Raw genomic sequence first — 22,231 nt, 5'->3', positions numbered from 1 at the left:
CCGAACCTTACGGGGACATAAAGAAGCTGAGTCTTTATTTATATATGTGCGTGTTATTTATGTATAACTTCGATTATTAAAAAAAAACATTTTATGCACGAAAGTTTTATATTAGATAAGTGGAGCATATGCAATATGAAATGTCACGTCTTTATTGTTTAATTTTGCATTTGAATTTTAATTTTGTTGTATATTTTTTCCCATAAAAGTGAATCATTCTGCAGTTCAAACTAAATATGGCTGTCTTCCTTGTATTACATCATCTCGCACCATGGATATTTCTATATCCATATAACAGATAGATACTCTTCAACTTTCCAAATGCTGACAAAAGAACGAGGATGTAACAGTGAAGTCCAAGGATATCACAAGACAAATACCATAGAGGCTTGCAAGTTAACGAATCAGTCAACGACATGATAGAGCAAATGTCAAAGAGTTCCACGTAATTTTATCATCAAGAAGAGCACAAGCTATACATCACTTCGGAGCAAAATCTCTTATTAATAATTAATAATGTCCATTTTTGTAGCACTTTATCTATTCACAGGATAACAGGTTTTCTAAATCATCATAAACACGGTACAGAGTGTCTCAACAGATACGAAAGAGGACTAAAATAAATTGCCGTGTAAAAAAAAATAAAGTTTATATACCAATACCAAAAGGCTACGAAGATGAGTCTAGCAGGGAACACACATGCAAGTCATGCTAGGAGAAACAAGTTCAAGAATTAAGCTCTTCCTAAGACCTTGTTATCATGCTACAAGAACGAGCCAATTGATAAGTCAAACTTCCTCCATTCAGTATTGCCTCTCCCTCAACTGGGTCATGGGAATACTGCTTCCTGCAGCCTGGACAACGCCCATCTTCCTCCAGAATCCTCTTGTGACAAAAGAGGCAGAGCCTGAATCCACACAAACAAGGGAGAAAACTGGAGTCTGTGCAATCTAACTCTTCAAAGCATATTGGGCATGACGAGGGGACCGTCCCAACATTCTTGCATCCCCAAACAGATGCTCCATGGCCAATGTGCCGCTCGGATTTCAAGGGGAAACTATACTGCTTTGATAAAGTGGGTAGGCATTGAGGCCGAAGAGCATCATCCACCCTCCAAGCCCGGCAATTCACCGTAGGCCTCTGCCCACCCATTCTTCCACTCTCTGGATTTGCATTTGAAATCTCAATCACTTGGTTTGTAATTTCGAAATGAGAAGTGGGATTTCCATGGTTCTCAAATGGCAACGAACCCAACGCCGAGTTAGGGGTAAGCTCATGCTTTTTATCAATTTCAGCCAATGCATCAGCCACAGCCTCCCAATCATCCACGCACCCATCATCACCATCATCTTCCTCACTCATGATTTCTGGATCGCACCCATTGCTGCTGCGACTGCTGCTGCTGCTGCAGCTTCTACTACTCACGGTAAAGTTTGTCCCAGAATGATTGCTTCCCAATAAACTACTGGCATTACTGGTAGGACTGTCTGAAGGTGAAGATCCAGAGTCGATGTAATGATGAATCGATGATCCATCCCCGTAACTCTCATCACCACCTCTTGGACTTATTTCCATTTTCTTCATCAACGGGACCCTCTCGTTCTCTGTATCCACACCCCCATGTTTCCCTGCTCCACTATTCGGTTCCTCCTTACACCTCCCCTTATTTTTGACTGAAAATATATATAAGTGCATTCACGAAATATTAACATATGATAGCAACACTTTATTTAAATAAGGTGCAAATATATGCACAGCAGAAAAATAATAATAAGAAATCAAATAACAGAGAACACATGCACTGATATATAATATAATTAAACAAAAATACAGAGAAACGTTAGCCATGCGCATGGGGGTAAAGGGAACTGATTGCATGTGAAAATTAGACCAATATATTGCAAACCTTGAGAAAGCCACTGCTCACGACGAGCATCAAGCTTGCACTGCTTCAGTTTCGCCGAACGATTAGCCTAAATTTCAGAAGACAAATTCGGTAAAGACAAAACTTTCAACATAAAATATGGCCCCCAAAATGCAAAATGTACCAAGAAAATTATAATACTTGAAGACTCACAATCACAAAATTGAAATTCATAAATATATGACAATATACAGTCATATCCACCCCCACCCCCACCCCCACCCCCTAAAAAATAATCCTACAGCCTCAAAAAACACGAATTTAAATAAAACCAGAAGGTAATACATGCAATACAATGCAAGAACGAATTTGGTATGACAGCACAAAAATGAAAAGACGAAACATACCCTTTTTTTCTTGGCAAAATCTTTGGGGTTTGAGGAGGCCATTGGGATAGAAGCGCTGGGGGTCGAATCAGAAACCATGGCTGAGTCAAGTGGTTGTTGAATCTGAGAAACCCTAAATTGATCGGAGATGAAACGGTTGAATTAGAAGGAGAATGTGGATAACGGATTCCTCTGCAACGCTCAACCCTTTTTCGCAGATCTTTTTACGCCTTTACAAAGAGAGGACGTGGGCTACACAACAGGGGGATATATATTCAAATCATTTGACATATTTGCCCTTAGATATCGTTCTACTTTTCTGGTGACCGCGGGGTAGTTTAGTAACATGATCCAAAATATCTCGAGTGAGAGCATTATTAAGCGACGTCGTTGGGCTAAAACTTGCAGAATGCGAAAAGGCCGTAGTTTGTCAGCTACAAAACCAGATATAAAATATTTGCTTAATTAGTCGAACTTAAACATCAATTATTTTATTAATATAATATAATTATATATTAAATATGTATACTTCAAACAGTGTGTGAGAAATGTTCTTCAAATCATTCTCCAACTTGAGTTGAAAACTGAAAATCATATGAATTTTGAATAGAGTTTGAGCTCGAAATTTTTTTAAGAAAAAATCGTAAATGTTTTTTTATTAGTTATTTAGAGTTAAAATTTTGTTGGTTTAAATCTCATGTCCGAAGCCTATCTCACATATTCGAAGGTAAAATAGAAATTATGATCCATGTTGAAGTGATAGTGTTTCAACAGTTGAGCATATTTGATTGATAATAAAAACTCATGTGAGATAGTCTCACAAGTTACTTTTTCGAGACCAATATTTTGTTTGGGTCACTTATGAAAAAAAAAATTACTTTTTGTCAAAATATTATTTTTTTATTGTAAATATCAGCAACCGATTTATAAAAAGTTAGTTTTATTGAAAAAAAAAGATGATTAAGTTAGCCTTTACATACGATTTACAAATATTTATTGACTAAAAACTTGAGAACATTTAAATAAGTTCTTACAAATACTTACCAACAAAACTACTGGATTATTCTTAAAAAAAAAAGTTTTCTTGAAATTTGAAATATTAGCGACCGATTTATAAGTTCACCACATTTTCGCGTGAGGTGGAGACGGCATTATGAAGTTGGAAAGATCAAGATTCGAGGCATCATTTGAACTAGTTTTGTTCTTCTCGTGCACCTTTCTTATATAATCAGAGGCCATTCCATCCACGTTTTCCTCTTCCCCCATCATAAAACTAGATGTATTAATATCATCCACCATTTCAATCATGTATTTCATTGGATTTGAGCTTCTCTGAAGCTCGTGAGACCTCAAGTTTCCATGTTGTGGTGGCCGTGGAATATCCGAATCCAAAATTTTTACTTGTTTGTGGTGTTTTCCGGCAGCTGGTGGCGACATCGATGATGTTCCGAAGCTGGACTTGCCCTTGGAAAATGATGACAGTCTGACGAAGTTGGCCATCATTTTCATTGATTTACAGTAGAGGGATTTGCTGTTTTTGCTCGTGTTTTTGTTCATGGTGATATAGTGAGCTAGGCTAGGCTGTATATATGAAGTTGATGGTGTTGGGATAAGAGGGGACTAGACTAGTGGTCGTTTATATAGAAGGAAAACACGTAATTTAAGTATTTTCTATTCAGTTTGCTTTCCTACAAGTATTTCCAATTCATGTATATATATAGGAGCTAGCTTGCTAGCATTGAGACTTGGTGTTGAAGCAAAGTTACTATGGTGGTAGTGGACGAATGGTAACATTTTATGTTGTGAGAATATAATCATATGCACTTATTTTTATCTAGTCTTGGAACATCACAAGACTTAGTATGCATGTGGCATGTTTTTGTCTTACAACTAGGATTGAAAATGAACCAGCACATGATCTGGTCCAAACTAGGTTTATCAACTTATTGAAGAAGTTTCTAATGCCTTTTCTCCACTTAGCTACAACATCTTTAATTAATTGGCTAAAGTTTGTCAGATTAGATACAATTTGAGATCGAAAAGGTGTTTTGATTTGAATTTTATAAAGTTTATAGATAAAGAAATGATGCGAATTATTTAAGAACTTAAACAACATTACGTCAAATAAGTGCAAAATTTGACGTAGTATGGTTTTTGGACCATGTTCAAAGAACAAAGACAGAGTAGATCGTGGTTGGATCCCATTTTTATACATGAAACTTTTATAGCTTTATACTATGGAATAAATAAATAAGGAGGAATCTGTCCCCCCCTACTTATGTCTTAGACATGTGCTCTTACAAAGGTAAACGAATCGTGCGTTCGATAGATGCAAGACGTACGGCCTTAACTACAATAACAATGATTTTTTCTTTTTTTCTCGAATAAATTATAGGTATAAAAACAACTAGTTTCCGGGAAGAAATTTGATTTTTACTTGTGCCGAATGCTCCCCACTTTTTAAATAAAGTCACGAGTTGGAATGAGATTCTTCTTTCCGGTCACCGATTTTTCTGTTCAATATGAGTTTTTGTGTGACATGTCGATCTGGTTCGTATTTATGATGAGTTGGATCAGATTGGACATTTGTCTCTTAAAATTGACCCGTAAGACCGTTTTCATAAGAGTTTTATGTTCCGTTTCTCAATTTAATGAAAATTATACAAAATTTGTTTTTGTTAATTAAGTTCTGGGAGGACATATTAATTTTTTTAAAAAAAAACACTATTATTGGATATATTTGATTATTCGGGTGATTTTTGTAATACGAAATGACCATAGTAGGCCTCTATTTCCATAGATTGGCAAGACGGATGACCCACCGGTGTACATTGGCGGCTGCCCCATCTCCACCATTGCGTGCCAAGACCCCTGCAATTTTCACCCCTCTTCTTCACCTTAACCTTCGCTTCTCCAACACCTCAACCTTCGCCAACATGAACGCCACCAATCCCGCCACCGTTGATTTGGATACCATTTTCGAGCTAAAGAAGTCCCTTCGTTTCAAAATTAAAAAGGAACTCAAGTCAATGGATCCCATCCACAGATCTCAAGAAGGTATAGACTCGTTTACACACCAAAGATTTTGATAATTTGGTTCTTGACTCGTTTTATTCGCGGTTGTTTGATCTTAATGACATTGGCTCGTGTTTCTCTTGGTTTGTGTGTTTCTTCAGATGATGAAATACAGAGAATAGTATTGGAATCTCCATGGTTTAAGACATGTAAAAGACTATGTGCTTATATAACTTGTGCTGCTTTAAGAGAAGTGGATACTTCTAAACTCCTGTCAGAAATTCTAAGAAGCACGGGCAAAGGTATGTTGTAGAAAAATATTATAACTTGATTCAGAACTTCCTTATATATGGGTTATTGGGATGGTATATTGCCTACTGCTTTTACTCATCAAATTTGGGTTAATTTCGTTTTGATCCCTCTGACTATATTTTAACCTGAATTAGCAACTCACATGATTGAAAGCATGGTTTAATATGAGTTAGCAGGTGTCTGTCAGTCTCCAAGCACACGTGAATAATCTTTAAGGGTCTAGTTTATAACATAGTTATTAAAGTATACAAGGCATAACTTCCAGCAACAAGACGGAATCCAAGGTGCGGTCTTTTAGAAAAGCAGAAAGCTCATACCTTTGCTGTAAGTGTATCTTGTTTGCGGGAATCTAGTACAGCCATCCTTGGTTGCAATTGCAAATACATTGTGATTTATACACTAATGCGTATTTGTCTTATTGGTGTTCAGTTGTTCATAAAGTTCTTTTTGGATGTTATGTGACATAATTTTTCTGAAGCATCCAGATTCTACAATACTATGCCTTAGTGTACATCGTTTAGTCAAGTTGTGCGCCTTGTCTGGAGATTAAGCTCCATGATGCCTATGCTCCTCAATTTGCTTTAGGCCTCTAACAAATATGGTACTGTAGAAAAACAGATGTTATACTTTTTTTCAGTATCAAATGTTTGATGATGTCCTTTCGGTTCCTCACGAACACTTGAGGGTTCCAGCTTCCTTGATTATATCTTAGTGAAGAATGAGTCAAATCTAGAAAAAATGGCCATGTGTTGTATAGGGCCATCAGATTATGTTATTTGAACTTTATTGCTATAATTTAATTTAAAGGAGGTTAAACTGTCATTCTCGTTCAAGAGTTTTATACTTGTTTTTTCGAATTTTAAGATGGTCAGTACCAGGTGAGAAAGACCCTATATGTTCCGAGGGTAGAAGACAAGAATAGTCATATGAGGATGCTGAACATCTCTACGATGGATGATCTTATTGCAAATTCAATGAACATATTGGAACCAGCTCCCCTTGATGCTCAGGGAAAAGAGCTCGAAGATGGTAATTTTCGCCTGTTTTCTGAAAAATGCTTTCTTCGAAATTGTATGAAGTCGTCTCTGAATTTTGTAGTTCTCTATTATTTATCCATTTTGAACGTCAGTTTATTTGCAAGTGACTAAGACCTTGGAGGTACACATGGGCGATAACTGAAAATATGAGACCGCTGAAAAGCTTTTTAACCAAAATACCAAGTGTTGTTATGAAGAAAGGCTTATTTGTTGGTTTTGCCATGGTTGTGGTCTATGAAAACCAATGTTCTGAATCGTGTTGATAATCTGATCTAATCCTTCAAGTCTTCGTCAGTGTTGGTTTTCTTTGTCAAACTTTAGATCCCGAACTTGATTGATTTACTTTTGCTGCTAAAATTACAGGTAATTAAAGTCTGATTACATATAAATTTGTTTTCCCTCTTTCTTTGCAGTCATGTTAGCTAATGAACCAGTAGACCTGTTCCTTTTACCTGGTAAACACTTTCTTCCTGCCCAACTTCTAGTCCAGAGGTAAATTTGCGAATCTGTTGAATTAGATCTGATTCAGGCTTCCTTTTTCTGCTTCAGGGCTTGCTTTTGACAAATCTGGCAGACGACTGGGCCGCGGTGGAGGGTATTGTTCCTTTGCGACACGGTTTTTGTTTTATTTCTTGGTTATTGTAGTTTTTCCTTTATTCTTGAATTCTGACGGTTTGTAATGTTTTATGCCCATTTCATGTTACGACAATAAAGTTATTACGATACATTCCTCACAAAATATCAAGCTCTTGCAGAGGAACGCAAGTGGCAGAGACCATTATTCAGTATGTTTCTTTACTTATTGTGCTCGAAAATACGTTGTCAACTTGAGCTACAGGTCGGCCATAGTGTAAAATTTTGTTGCTCAGTGGGCCATTTTTTGTTTCGTGTATAGTTGCTCTTTCTTATTCACCGCAAATATTGGAAGAAGGTGTTATACCAATCACTCCAAATGATGTTTTTGTGGATGCAATTGTGTCCTCCTCTGGTGTAATCCCCATTACTCCAGCTGCCAGTGCGCTCTGTTCCTGACGAAGATGCAACCATTTCTGCTTCGGCCACAAAATATATTCAGTTTGCTAGTGAGATTATCAAAAGCTCCTTCATTTGCTGTTCTACTCAGAATTTGCACCAATAATTTCAAGTATCTTAGTGAGATTTTACTTGTTTTAGGAGAGGTTGACGCTGTGGATTGAGAACAGACATTCTTGAATATTTGTAGTTTCTGGCTGAAGATGTAGGCTTCTTTTGTTCGTGGGGATGTCTGTTAGATATAGTTGTGATGTACGCATAATTTCATTTTCATTAACCCGGAACATAGCATGTCTTGTATCAGTTACCCAGAGGCTTTTGCGTAGTCTTTCCAGGATTCAGATATTGCATTTAAGTTATCATGTCTGATTAAAATGTAGATGACTGCTAGTAAAGCAGTTATCAATGAGAATTGGATTTTTCTATACTCCAAAAACGATTATAAAAAAAACATTTTTTGTTTAGTTGATCCAAGTAAATGGCCAATGATATTATTTTGCAGGAACTCTCTTGAGGGCAATTCTAACATTTTTCAGAATCTACCGAACAAACAATAAAAATCTCTATACATACACGTTAATATTCATCTAGTATTTATTTACATACTGGTTTGCCTCTCTAACCGAAACAAGCAAATGATTAATCACCCACACCATCCAGTGTTAGAAATTGACTTCAATTTCCAACTTTTTATCAATTAGATGTTTTCTTCAAATTATAAAGAAGACATCAAACCAGACAAATATCCAAGGACAAGGCCAAAGCAGCACAAATCAGTTATCAGATATTTGAAACAAGTATATGATCCTTACATGACCAAACAACTCTCCCTAATTAATTTCAAGTTTAATTTCACATTTGTGTGGCATCTTCACCTTTTTCTGAAAAACTCCACTTTGATTGGTACTTCGGCAATAAAACCAGACATAAGATAAGAAATCTAGAAAGATTACAAATGGCTGAAGGATCTTGTAAAGGTTAGGAAAGCGTTTTGATTAAGGATTTAATTAACTTGAACAGGTATGGTCATAGGCAAATCCATGTATACATCGGAATCGCATTCAAAAGTATGGACAAATAAATGTAGCAGCAGGTACAGCGGCGAAACCATCACAAAGCGAAGGGAAACCTGCCGTTGTCTACGACAATGATCAAAATCCGATTGAACTACTGCCATCTAATTAAGCGCCAATGCATAACGCTCTTGGCTTCATAGGGTTGGCTATGGCTTCTATGATGCTAAAGATGAAAAATCATCCAATCTTGAAGTTCAAGTGATGCACCAAATCCAAAAAAGGGATCAAAATTGATGCTCATAACAACTATACATCATATGATCCCAAGAACACGTACCCACGCCAATATCCAGTTCCTGCCGTCTATCCAGAACGTTTTTTTCATTGGTGTTCCAAAACAATTTCTCATATCATACTTTATAAATATAGGATGTTTCCGTTGCGGTAAATGACATCAAACAAGGACAATCTTCATTTCTTTCCTAAGCAAAACTACCATGTATAATCCAATAAAGAGGAGGCGACAATATCTTACCAAAATTCTGTCTACGCTAAAAAGGAAATATTAAATATCACCTCATTCAATTTGAATCTGCTTTTTGTACAGTAGTCTTGAATAAGAGGACGTATATCTTGTGATCCATAGAGAAATACATGAACCCCCCAGCTGAATGGGTCACAAATGACCCAAAACTTGTCCCCACTATACAGTGCCAAGCAGGTCCATAGGACCCATCAAACTCCTGCATAAACAAGATGATAAAACCCATGACTACCTAATCAAAATATATTCAAGGAAATAAACAAATTGAACGAAGAAAGTATGAATGATCCCCCAAATTCAACATCTTAGAGATTGAAGTTATGATCTGATTACCTTTTTAAGTGTAAAAGCAAGAGACTTGGAGGTGAACTTCTCCAAGCTATCATGAGTCTTTCTTGCACAATTAACAGCATGAATCTGCACGGACGGAGGCATATCAACAGCAACAACTCTCACACCAGCACAAGAAAAGAAACCAGACAACTCCATCTGTGAGCCGCAAACTGACTTCCTTCTCTCTCTATTATCAAGAGGGAGAGATGATACAGGTAGCCTTCTCCCCTCAAACCCTTTTAAAAAACCCTTAACTTGATCACTTTCTAGACTCCTAGTCATCAATTGGGACGCCTTTTTCACGTCATACTCTGCCAAATATGATTTCTTTTGGCCTTTATTTGATGGGTTCTTCTTGCTTTCATCCTTTGCCTTCACCTTGGCTCTTGAGCTGAAGTGATGCTTTCCCTCGATTTTTGAAATTGGAAAATCGTTTCTTTCGTGGTGGCTTTTTGACTTGGTCAAAGTCGTGCAAGATGTGTCCAGAACCGGGGGTATGGTGAAGGATTTTCCTTGGAAATAGGTCTCGGGTCGAGGATGTGGGTGCGGGTTTGAAGGGTCTAACGAGTTTGAGGCTGGTTTATTGTTATTTGCATATAGCTTGGAGAAGCGATGCGATATGTTTCCGACAGTGGAAGCAGGGATAACGATGGGATCTGAGGTTGGGTGGTGGTGGTGGACTTTGAGGGCAGGAGCGGTGGCGGATGTGGCGACGGAGGCGGCGAAGGGGGTGGGTTTGGGGTGCTTCTTGAGTGTGGGATTCATGGATGTTTTTGGGTCGGTGTGTGCTACGATGCGCCCATGGCTGTTGTGTGCCATTTTGACAAACTAGTAGAATACACGTGCGTTGCACGTGGACAACAAAGCATTTGAAAATGATTGTAATATTCCAAATATTAAATTAAATATTGGTGAATAAGCTGAAGAAAGCATGCTTATAAATATAAAGAACTTTATATCATAATATCCTCCCACAGAAAAAATACTAATATGAAAATAATTTACTAATATGAAAATAATTCGTCCACAGCTAACTAAGCATAGATGTTTAATCCCCACAATGAAAATAAATATATACAAAAGTGGATACTTGAAATCAGACGAAAATAATTTGGTTTTAAATTTGTAAACGTAACTATTAAACTACAATAGGATCTTATATTATATGAAATATATTGAAAGGAAAATGGCTAACGGAACGGCATTGTAGAAATCCGTAGTATAAATGAGATCATTTACATTCTATTCAAGATATTAAACTTTGGACTATCTTTAATAAAAATTTAACATACTATTCAGAAAATATTCACACATAGTACTCACGAACTATACCTGGCAGAATGTCTTCTATAGTGACGAGGGAAAGTTGTCAAGAACTTCTTTGTACACCACATTTTTTGTTTGCGAGTCACCAACATTTTTAAGCATATCTGGTTTAATCATCACTTTTGTATTCATCATAGACGTGCCTCTTGACAGTGCAACATATAATTGACCATGGGAGAAGACGGGCTCCGGTAAATAGATTCCGACGATTGGAATAGTTTGTCCTTGAGATTTGTTAATCGTCATAGCAAAACAAAGTCGAATAGGAAATTGCTTCCTTCTAAACTGGAAAGGGTAACCTTCATTTTCAGCAGGTGATAATGGTATTCGAGGGATAAAAACTTGTTTTCCAGAATGCTGCCCTACGGTTATCTCAGCATGTATAACATTAGCGTGAAATCCTTTACAAACCATTCGCGTTCCATTACAGAGTCCATCAGATGGATCAAGATTTCGCAACAACATAACCGGACAATTTTTTTTCAATGACAAACGGTGAGGAGGCAAACCTGTAGGAGATAAACTATTTAAAAATTCCTCCGGATAAAAATTTTGGGTGTCGTCAATTGCTTCATCAAAGCTTAGAAATGTCCTCAATTCTCCGGGGAACAATGACAATACTTTGTCATTCAACTTATCTACATAAGCATTTTTTGTTGCAAGAATTGCTCGATTTGTCATATATGTTGGCAAGTGGTTGTTCTCAGCAAGGTCCGGAAAGATTGCATCAATCAATTTTTGCTCTGATGAGTCAATATCATCATCACAAAAACTAATAATCATTTTATCGGGAATTTCGATATTTCCCGTATCATCAATATCTTCTATTCCTTTGCCAACTCTGAGCAGAAATTCGCTAAATACAGGGTCAGATCTTGCTCTCATGTTTTCATAAAACACTAATTGTTGCATACGTGGGTACAAGTAAGACCGTACTAAGCTTCCATTGATAGTCTCCTGAACTGTGGCTTTTGGAATCACAGGCAATACTTGCATAAAGTCACCACCTAAAACAACCAATTTTCCTCCAAATGGTTGTGATATGCCCACAAGATCTTGCAATGTTCGATCAACTGCTTCAATTGCAAATCGTTTTGCCATAGGTGCCTCGTCCCATATAATAAGCCGAGTTTCTCTTAACAATTCAGCCAAACCACTCTGCTTTGAAATACTGCAGAAGCTTTTTTCATGTACATCAATCGGAATCTTAAAGCGAGAGTGTGCTGTCCTACCACCAGGCAATATAGAAGCTGCCACTCCCGAAGTTGCAGTTGCTAAAGCAATCAAGTTTCTTTTTCTGACAGTCGCAAGCAAAGCTCGATATAAGAACGTTTTACCTGTACCACCTGGTCCATTAACGAAAAACAGTCCACTTCTCACAGAATCCAAGCATTCAATAATCTTATCATATGCATTCTGTTGTTCTTTATTTAACTTGAACCGGGCATCATCATCATCAGCCGATACTGGAACTGACATTTCATCCATAATCTCTCTGGAGACATCTTTCCGTGTGCTATCTTTTTGAAGAGGTTTTTTTGGCAAATCATAAAATTCTATTTTTTTTCCCATACTCTGTAGGAAGAAATCAACAGAATGTAGTGTCTCAAACAAAACATCCAAACCATCATTTGTTGCATGCCTTGTGAAATCTTCAGACAAATGTTTGTAAAATGAGTCCCACAAATTTCGAACATTGGCGGGTTCACAATAAGTCAAGATTGTTGCAAATAATCTTCTCAATGCATAAGGCATTTGGAAAGTTGTTGCCTCATTCAAGCATTCAAAATTACTTCGATCACATTCAAGTAATCCTCTGGACTGTGAAGCTTCCTTGAAAGTGAAGTAATTTTGATTGTTAAATGTTAATAAATAGTTAAAGGAAGTAGGACCTCTAACATGAAGGAGTAACAAGCGTAAATAATATCTTTCACCTTCAACAGGATTTGCAGCATTGACACGTCCAATTACCTTTCGTTGTTTTCTTTCGATCCAAATCTTACCCTGTTTATCCCAAACATAATGCTCAGGGATTTCAGAATACAAATATGCTCTTGCTTTGGAAGTAGTAGAACATAGATGAAAGAATTCAGTCAACATAGTTTTTGACGTTTGTTCAAGATTCAAAACGTTTCTCAAGTTTTGATTTTTCCAAAACGTCACACAATGTTTGTTTGGTAAATGGAGTGGTAAATTAATCACAGCGGGCGACATTTCATTCAAATCAAATTCGTAAATCCGCCACATGGATTCTTGTGCCGAAACCCAACGTGCATCTTGGAATTTTTTTTATTTCATCCACCAATTCCTGTGATTCATGTAACAAAAGATTCACACCTACTTTGTCATGACCCTTGTAGATGTACTTGTAAAGGTACTTGACAGCAGTCATTCCAGAGCACACTTCAACATTGATATGGCAATCATATCTATAAAGCAAATAAGGATTATAAGGTACCACCCACTGTGAACTTAATGCAGCATTTCGAACATTAATAGTTCGACCATCATCCCTCCTTCGATATATTGGATAACCATCTAAACCTTGAACAGAAGACTCAGAGAATTGTCGAGGATAATGACTTTTACATCGACCACCAATCATACATGAATTATTTCTGTTTAAATCACCACATGGTCCATGCATCATGTGTTTTATAACCAAACCAAACAAACGTGGGTGAGAATCCTTGTTCGGAATTTCAGCTGAAACGAAGCCATCAAACATATCAACACAATTAATCTTATAATCATTTTGCAGAATCACGAGCATGTGGGCATGAGGAAGACCTCGTTTCTGGAATTCTACTACATACACATAAGCTGCAACTGTTCCAAATATACACTTTTTAATTATCTGATCCTTTAGATCTTGTAATTTGGCACGGAAGACTCTCGATGTCAAATCTGGACGGTCTTGAGGGAGTTGTCCTTCAAACAAATTATTCTTTATTTCATGCCAATCGGGATTACATGTCATAGTGATAAACAAATCTGGTTTACCAAAAGTCCTTACCAATGCGATGGCATCAAGGTACCGTCGACGCATATCCCTTGGTCCACCAATAAATGATGCCGGAAGTACAATACGTTTGCCAATCTCGCTACCTCTAGCTTCTCCTCTCACAACACTATCAACAATACCTTTGTATAACTCAGATCTCATCTCCGCTTGATTCAACCGATAATAATCAAGTCTTGTTGTTTCAAGTTTTACGTACATGTCAACAATAAATCGTTGCAACAATCTTCCACCATATAATAGAATCGAAGAATCATTATCTCGAATTTGTAGCTTATAAGAATAATATTCACGACATGATACCATTCTATTGTTGCTTTCACGAACACCTATTCCATAGACAACATTACATATTAGAATATAATTCGTTGTCATAACTGTAGAAGAAATGAAACACATATTAGAATATAATATGTCAAGTAGCATACTCACCACTTCTCTCTCGAGATAATATATCATCAATTGAAGAAAAATTTGTTGGAACCAGCGCATTTGCTGCAGTACAATCATCATTTGCACCAGGCTTAACTTTCGGAATATTTTGATGCCAACCATTTTCACCATTGGGGAAAAACAATGGATATTGCAGAGGGTCATAACATCCAGAATAATGTTTTATTTGATGACTCCTACCATCACAACTGCATACAATTATATCTCTGTCATAAGGAATATTTGGATTATTACCTTCTACCCAAATAGCGGCCACCTGGTCAGCAGTCGGTGTATTATAACAACGTTGATCGACAGGAGCATTTTTGTAAATATGCAATCTAAGGTCTTGAATACAAGGGTATTGATTTAATCTTCGTAACAATTCTACATAAGGGTTACCCTTCATGACATCCATTAACATTACCATAGTGTTTTCATCAAGTGCAGCATCACCGACGACATTCATCCTATTATGCAATTCATTTTCGTTATCCCAAAAATAAAGTTGGAAGTATGTTGGTCCATCTTCGTTGGGAATAAGAGGAGGCAAAGTATGAAATATTTGTCCCGAAACACGGAGCGTGTATATTCCACGGCTTGAAGTAGCAAGCTCCTTATCAATTTTAACTCCAAAAGACGTAAATGAGAAAATACTGTTATACAAGCGGATCTTCCGACGAAATGAAATAGCAGCAGAAGATTCCTGATCCGTAAATAAAGACTTCAAATTAATCGGGACCGCTGAACTGGACAAACTAATTTTACCATTGTCACAACAAAAAGATGGAGGCTCTGAATGAAACTTCTTCGCGGCACAGAAGGGACACGAGAGAAGAGGCGGCAAAACATGCAACTGAGCAAAATCGCACTCGGAAACTAAATGCCATTATCAAAGGAAAGAGAAGAACGAAAATTATTACGTGGACAACCATGACTAAAGTAAATAATTCTCTCCAAATTTACAGAACACGACCAGAAACTCTAACAAATAGCAACATTAATGATTTAAAAAAAAAATAAATAAAGCAAATAGTATCTCACAATTAATGGTGTAAGCAACACGGAAAGAAGCTGCCCTCGTCCTGGAAAATACAATTAAATAATCAATGATTTGTTATAAAAAATTTATAGTATTTAAAAAAAACTGAGTTACTGTTGTCTTGAAAAGTGAAAACAATTGCTCTAATTTTCTCGCACAATCTGCAACATAACATGTAAATACTAAATATTGCATATAAATAAAAATGACTTTTTATATCCAAGTGTAATGTTAACAAAACCAATTATCTGACAAGGATGCACTTAACTATATCATTTAAGAAATAGTAACCCGTTGAAGAAATCAATTACTTTACCGTTATATTATTATATAAGTTATGTAAAGAAGCAACCGATTATTGTGTTAATTTCAACATATTACTTTTGACAGTAATGATAATGTTAATGTAAAAATATTCGTTATCATTTTCCTTTGATAATAATAATAATTAATAAATTAAACAATAAAAATATATATATATATATATATATATATATATATATATATATATATATATATATAAAATACATAAACGTTATCTTCACAGGTCAATATTATATAGCCAAATTCTAGTCAACCTTATACGTACAAGGAGACCTAAAAATTACAGTATCAATTCTGAATACAGATATTGCGGCAAGAAATTTAGAATAGAAAATTAATGATTGCACGGACACCTGATCAGCGTAATTTATCAGTAAAACGATCATACTATTTATTTTCTAAAAATACACAATAATGTTGTATTGGAATGATAAATGATATAGTAATTTGAAGAAAAAAAACCCCAAACTACACCTCGGAGAACATTAGGTTCAATCGCACCGCGTGATTCTTGATTTTCGACAATACCACTAAAAAAATAGTACATGTCGTTAGCAAAAGGATAAAATACATCATGAAGACAAAAAGTAGAAAAACGAGAAATTACCAAAGTAAGGAGTAAGAGTAAAGTACCAGTAAACCAAACCAGACGTTGCGCCTCTCTTTCTACCTCCCATGTCCACCACCAAAGTAGAAGAGAAGAACGTTAGAGTCCCAAAAATGGAAAGAGGAATAGACCAGAAGGGAAACAATGAGAAAGAGAAACGCATGAACTAAATAGTAGATATTAATAGTAATTACTATTATTATAATTACTAAATAATAGATAGATATTAATAATAATTACTATTATTATAATTATTATTAGAGTAAAACGTTACAGTGAAATTATTGTTATTATTAAACTCGGTGGGTCAAATGATTGATTCCGACATTCATTGCTATCTTCATTCGTGATCCATTTCTATTTTGTTGTAAAGAAAATATGTTAGGAGACAATGCGAAACATGTAGTTTGAAACAAGTCATATATTGGCAAATGAAGAGATTTTTGGGGAAACCGTGAAAGGCAGAAGAGGAGTAGAAAGGAAGGCAGAGGAGGAGACGGAGGGAGGAAGAATACAATAAACTAAATGCCAGTCAACATTTATTTAATGATGATGATAATGATGGAAGAAAAATTTAATGGGGAAACTCATATTTTAAAGACAATGGGTAAAAAAGTAAATCAACAATGGAAACTCACACTTTTATAAACTCATATTTTAAAGACAATGGGTAAAAAAGTAAATCAACAATGAAAACTCACACTTTTATAAGGATAGTAGATTATTAAACTCGGTGGGTCAAATGATTGATTCCGACATTCATTGCTATCTTCATTCGTGATCCATTTCTATTTTGTTGTAAAGAAAATATGTTAGGAGACAATGCGAAACATGTAGTTTGAAACAAGTCATATATTGGCAAATGAAGAGATTTTTGGGGAAACCGTGAAAGGCAGAAGAGGAGTAGAAAGGAAGGCAGAGGAGGAGACGGAGGGAGGAAGAATACAATAAACTAAATGCCAGTCAACATTTATTTAATGATGATGATAATGATGGAAGAAAAATTTAATGGGGAAACTCATATTTTAAAGACAATGGGTAAAAAAGTAAATCAACAATGGAAACTCACACTTTTATAAACTCATATTTTAAAGACAATGGGTAAAAAAGTAAATCAACAATGAAAACTCACACTTTTATAAGGATAGTAGATAAGGATAGTAGATAGTAGATAATAGAGTAGTAGGTGGGTTGCCGAATAAAATGATTATTCCATTTAAACAGCAACTTTTTTGTTCTATACAACTAAATTAATATTTCGAAATATATTTTAATAATTTAAAATTTAAAAAAGTTCGATTAACTCGAAACTCAACTAATGGACAATTATTTTACTATCGACATATATTTATTCAAATGAAGTTGGACTTTGAGTTTGACTATTGATAAGCATAAACTATTGAGACCTATCAAATAGTTGTGATAAATGAATACTCAATCAACATAACTTCACTTGTGGTTCGTATTAACATTTATGTTAAAATATCACCCTTTATTTGTAAATATAGATCGTGATAACTAGTTCTGCGGATATAAATTTGTGAGGACAAAAACTTATGTGAGACGGTCTCACGGATCGTTATTTTGTGAGACGACTCTCTGTTTTGGATCATCCATGAAAAAAAAATATTATTTTTTATGCTAAGAATATTGTTTTTTATTGTGAATATCGGTAGGATTGACATGTCTAATAGATAAAAATTCGTGAAACCGTCTCACAAGAGACATACTCATTTGTGATATCATCTAACTGAATAATTACTCAATATATATTTGTTTCTAAAAAAATAATAGAGTAAGTCTCTTGTCTTGTGAGATAGTCTCACGAATTTTTATCTGTGAGACGAGTCAATACTAACGATATTCACAATAAAAAGTAATATTTTAGCATAAAAAGTAATATTTTTTCATGGATGACCAATTAAGAGATTCGATCAACGAAATTGATCTGTGAAACCGTCTCACAAGAGTTTTTGTGAAAATAATATTATTAATTCGTTTCAAATCAATAATTTTACAAGTTCAATACTCCTTTTATTCAAGTCTTGTTAGCATTTAATTAATAGATGCCGTGGAGACGGCAAGTCCATTATAGCCAGGGGCGGAGCTAGAATTTTGATTCAGTGTAGGTTACGGTATACTATAATTAATAAAACAAAAAAAAAATCTTTTAATCATAAAGCATCACAAAATAACTACTTTATAATTGTTATTTTCGAGTCTTCATATTTTTAAATCTTTGTACAGTAGATTCATTATCAACGGTTAGAAATATATATTTCTCTACATAGACAATGAGACTATCATTCATCCAATCATCACTCATTCGATCGCATAACCTGTCTTTCACAATTCTCATGGCAGAAAACACCCTCTCTACTGTCGTTGTTGCAACCAGTAGAATTAATGCAAATGTCAAAAGCTTATAACTAACTTCTCTGAAAGGTTGAAACAATTACAAAGCTATCAACATATAAATCATAATCAATATATATCACCACGGTATTAAATAACAACCAACATAAAAGAATTAGAGACGCAAATTAGGAACAAATGGAACACACTACATAATACTAACATATTAAATATCAATCCACATAATTTATACTTACAAATTTTTTCCTCTAAAGAAATATATAATATGACCAAGCATATAACCAAGAAAAATATCCATTTTTTTCAACCATTTGGCCTCCACTTGAAAAAGTAAAAAAAAATATAAAATAAAAAGAAAACTGAAAACCGAAAAAATTTGGACATATAAACAAAATTATTTCATATTTCATGGCAATATTTAATTCAAAATTTTAATTTGAAACATAATATCTTATCACAAACAAAATTATTTGTTTACATCTATTTTACATAGCTAACTAAGAAGCCCAATCTATAATGAAATTAGAAAAAGTGACGCGCATGGTGATTGGAGTGATATTTATGCGGCCGTACGCGACAGGAAGAAATGATTTGTGATTTGTGAATTGTGTGATTATTTGAATTGCAAACAAAGTTAAAGAAAATGATTAAAGCAAGGCTTGTGTAGCAGATTTTTAAAAAAATTATGGCCCACATATATACTACCTTTTTTTTGGACCCACACTGGGCGTGAATAAGCTCCGCCCCTGATTATAGCAACAGTGGTACTACATATAAAACGTGGCCCCCCTTTGAAAATTCAAATTAACATATCATTATTTCATTTAAATGGAGATCTACATTTTTTTTTATCATATATTACTGAATAATTTAATCTTATATATAAGTTTTATGTAAAATTTATGTGAGGCTCGTGGAATTAATGATACATAAGCTTTCGTGATATGCCCAAATATTGATACAGAGAGCCGACATTATGTTGAACGCAAGTGAGTAATATATTACAAGTTACAAAAATGGTGGGCTCTCTTCTTCTTTGGCAAAAACTTGTGTGAGACGGTCTCACAGGTCGTATTTATGAGACGAGTCTCATATTTGGGTCAATCATGAAAAAGTATTATTTTTTATGTTAAAAGTATTATTTTTTATTGTGAATATGAGTAGGGATGGCAATGGGCCGGGACGGGGGCGGGTTTGCCATCCCCATCCCCATCCTCGAATGCCATCCCCACCCCCATCCCCGCTTTTTTGGGTTCGGGGATACTTCGGGGATCAACTTACCATCCCCGTCCACATCCCCGTTTTCAAAATATTAATATAACAAGATGATGACGGATTCGGAGATTTTCTCTAACAAAAACTTATTATTATCTATTATTATTAGATATAATTTTAATATCAATATCAATATTAATAATAATAATATTATTATTAATATTTTAAAAATTATATTATTAATACTAATAATATTATTATTTTATTATTGATAATATATTTTCGGGGCGGGTTCGGGGATTTCGGGGATGGGGATAGTAATCTCATATCCGCCCCGAACTACATCGGAGATTTAAAAAAATCCCCGAACCCGAACCCGAACCCGAACCCGAAAAAATGGAGGATCCTCATTCTCGTTTCGGGTTTTCTCCGTAGGGCCCCAAACCCGCAGGGAAAATTATCATCCCTAAATATGAGTACAGTTGACCCGTCTCATAGATTATGATCCGTGAGATGATCTCACATGAGACTCACTCTTCTTCTTTTAGTATTGTTGTTTCTCATAAACCGTTTCTATGGGTTAAATCAAGGGGAAATGTGGTTATTTATATTCTTCTTTTCGTGATTTTTATCTTTCATGATAACAAATTTAAATTTTAGTTTGTTATCTTCGTTTTTCTCCAACGTTAGTCTTTTCTCTACATAACGTTTTACATCTAGTGTGTCACGCGAGGAGTCTTTCATGAAAAAAAATGACTGCAATTGCATCCAATGAACAAGAAGATATGACCAAATTAAACTCGATTTTGATTATATAACAAACCAAATTAACAAAACGTGAAATCGCTTTTCCTATTCATTCCCCCGATATTTGAGGTCCTATATTTATTTTAGTGCTAAGACAGGAGGGAATCAACAAATGAAGGAGGGTTGTATGCTAAATGGTTGGCATGAAATATCCCCAAAACAGCAACAAATCATACTGGTGGCCACGCATGGACATTTCAAAATCAAATACCATACAATTCCCATTTCTTATCAAAAGTTTTTGCATCGATCCCCCACTTACAATTGCATCGTGGCTTCCTTTTTCCAATAGAATAAAAAACTAAAGCACTACTTTTACAATGGGATGTCATATATAATTTAGGAGGAACCTTTGATCATTATTAGAAAATGGGCAAAATTGGAGATTTTCTAACAAGTTGAGTGGATGGTTCATTATTATTGAGTCAAAAAACTTCAGATTCCTTTTTTTCTTTTGAGGTTGAAAATCATTCTTGATCATTAGAATAAAAAAGTTGACAAAAAAAAAACAAATCAGTCACGCAAATTTATTTTAGGATATTGGTCTCTTATCCAACCCGATTCGATCTAATCCATAAAAAAAACGTTATTTTTTATACTGTAAACATTAGTTTTCACTTTAAAATATGAATCGGATTGACCACTCACATATATATTTTTATGGCACATTTGATTCGAGATGAATTTAGAACCTGTGCATAAAATGTTGCAGACAATATTTTGGAGAAGATAATAAATTGACTAAAATATAATATACATAAACAGCTGGTTTTTCTTCTCCGAATGAAGACAGCGGATACTTCTATGCAAATTCCTCTCAGTAATTAACTTCCAACAACGAACCTCGTTTTCATAAAGTTTTTCTTATCCACTTTCTATAAATTATAAATAAATACAATGCATTTTAGAAAATATTTGGCAAGCTCTGCAATTTTATTTGACAACATTTGTTAAAGACAACTTATAAATTATTCGACCGCTTTTAAGTTTTTTTTAAAAACAAAATTTGGATACCCCCAACTTAATTTTTAAACAAAAATTATTATGAGACTGTTTCACTGATAAATTTTATGAGACAAATCTTCAATCTCACCCAACTTGTGAGAAATTATTTTTTTTATGCTAAACAAATTATTTTTCATGATAAATATTAGTAGGATTTACCTTTCTCATTGATATACAGTCAAGAGACTTACTCGATTGATTATTATCCAATATTTATTATTAATACATAAATAACAATTATTATTTCATATTGTTATGACATTTCTTTTTGGTAAGAGTGGATCTCACGTGAGACCGTCTCACGGATCTTAATCTGTGAGACGGGTCAACCCTACCCATATTCACAATAAAAAGTAATACTCTTAGCATAAAAAGTAATATTTTTTCATGGATGATCCAAATAAGATATCCGTCTCACAAATACGACCCGTAAGACCGTCTCACACAAATTTTTACCTTTTGTGGTAATTATTATAATATCACACATCAGTAAAATTAAAGTAAAATAATCCTGCACCGTAACCTTATACTTTAAA

The 22,231-nt window shown here is 34.9% G+C and overlaps 4 protein-coding genes across 4 annotated transcripts; 1 reads left to right on the top strand and 3 right to left on the bottom strand.

The window, feature by feature from the left end:
* Positions 1–429: 429 nt before the first annotated feature.
* On the bottom strand, positions 430–2,509 carry LOC140835049 (uncharacterized). The gene is made up of 3 exons (XM_073200354.1): positions 2,272–2,509; positions 1,907–1,973; positions 430–1,673 (listed from the first exon to the last, which is right to left on the bottom strand). Exons 1-3 carry the CDS (start codon positions 2,347–2,349, stop codon positions 745–747), a joined length of 1,074 nt encoding a protein of 357 aa, XP_073056455.1. The 5' UTR covers positions 2,350–2,509; the 3' UTR covers positions 430–744.
* A 2,497-nt stretch (positions 2,510–5,006) lies between these two features.
* Positions 5,007–7,983, top strand: LOC140835047 (5-formyltetrahydrofolate cyclo-ligase, mitochondrial-like). Its single transcript, XM_073200353.1, has 7 exons — positions 5,007–5,307; positions 5,427–5,567; positions 6,442–6,606; positions 7,028–7,069; positions 7,164–7,209; positions 7,329–7,399; positions 7,510–7,983. Exons 1-7 carry the CDS (start codon positions 5,022–5,024, stop codon positions 7,644–7,646), a joined length of 888 nt encoding a protein of 295 aa, XP_073056454.1. The 5' UTR covers positions 5,007–5,021; the 3' UTR covers positions 7,647–7,983.
* LOC140835046 (uncharacterized) lies at positions 7,721–10,370 on the bottom strand. The gene is made up of 3 exons (XM_073200352.1): positions 9,540–10,370; positions 9,239–9,405; positions 7,721–8,775 (listed from the first exon to the last, which is right to left on the bottom strand). Exons 1-2 carry the CDS (start codon positions 10,356–10,358, stop codon positions 9,244–9,246), a joined length of 981 nt encoding a protein of 326 aa, XP_073056453.1. The 5' UTR covers positions 10,359–10,370; the 3' UTR covers positions 7,721–8,775; positions 9,239–9,243.
* A 357-nt stretch (positions 10,371–10,727) lies between these two features.
* LOC140835045 (uncharacterized) lies at positions 10,728–14,451 on the bottom strand. The gene is made up of 2 exons (XM_073200351.1): positions 14,320–14,451; positions 10,728–12,869 (listed from the first exon to the last, which is right to left on the bottom strand). Exons 1-2 carry the CDS (start codon positions 14,449–14,451, stop codon positions 10,887–10,889), a joined length of 2,115 nt encoding a protein of 704 aa, XP_073056452.1. The 3' UTR covers positions 10,728–10,886.
* Between the last annotated feature and the right edge of the window lie 7,780 nt (positions 14,452–22,231).

Source organism: Primulina eburnea, chromosome 6, assembly GCF_022965805.1.
Source record: "Primulina eburnea isolate SZY01 chromosome 6, ASM2296580v1, whole genome shotgun sequence".
In the NCBI taxonomy this organism is placed as follows: domain Eukaryota; kingdom Viridiplantae; phylum Streptophyta; class Magnoliopsida; order Lamiales; family Gesneriaceae; genus Primulina; species Primulina eburnea.
Note: the sequence above shows the minus strand (reverse complement) of the source record. Positions and strands in the feature narration are given on the sequence as shown.

Coding starts and splice junctions, on each gene's coding strand:
- LOC140835049 (XM_073200354.1), bottom strand. CDS start 2,349: ATGGTTTCTGATTCGACCCCCAGCGCTTCTATCCCAATGGCCTCCTCA. Junction 1,974..2,271: donor ATTTTGCCAAGAAAAAAAGG/GTATGTTTCGTC, acceptor TCTGAAATTTAG/GCTAATCGTTCGGCGAAACT. Junction 1,674..1,906: donor TGAGCAGTGGCTTTCTCAAG/GTTTGCAATATA, acceptor ATATATTTTCAG/TCAAAAATAAGGGGAGGTGT.
- LOC140835045 (XM_073200351.1), bottom strand. CDS start 14,451: ATGGTGAAAATGGTTGGCATCAAAATATTCCGAAAGTTAAGCCTGGTG. Junction 12,870..14,319: donor ATTATCTCGAGAGAGAAGTG/GTGAGTATGCTA, acceptor TGGGATAAACAG/GGTAAGATTTGGATCGAAAG.
- LOC140835047 (XM_073200353.1), top strand. CDS start 5,022: ATGACCATAGTAGGCCTCTATTTCCATAGATTGGCAAGACGGATGACC. Junction 5,308..5,426: donor CATCCACAGATCTCAAGAAG/GTATAGACTCGT, acceptor GTGTTTCTTCAG/ATGATGAAATACAGAGAATA. Junction 7,400..7,509: donor GTGGCAGAGACCATTATTCA/GTATGTTTCTTT, acceptor TTTCGTGTATAG/TTGCTCTTTCTTATTCACCG.
- LOC140835046 (XM_073200352.1), bottom strand. CDS start 10,358: ATGGCACACAACAGCCATGGGCGCATCGTAGCACACACCGACCCAAAA. Junction 9,406..9,539: donor TTGCTTTTACACTTAAAAAG/GTAATCAGATCA, acceptor TTGTTTATGCAG/GAGTTTGATGGGTCCTATGG.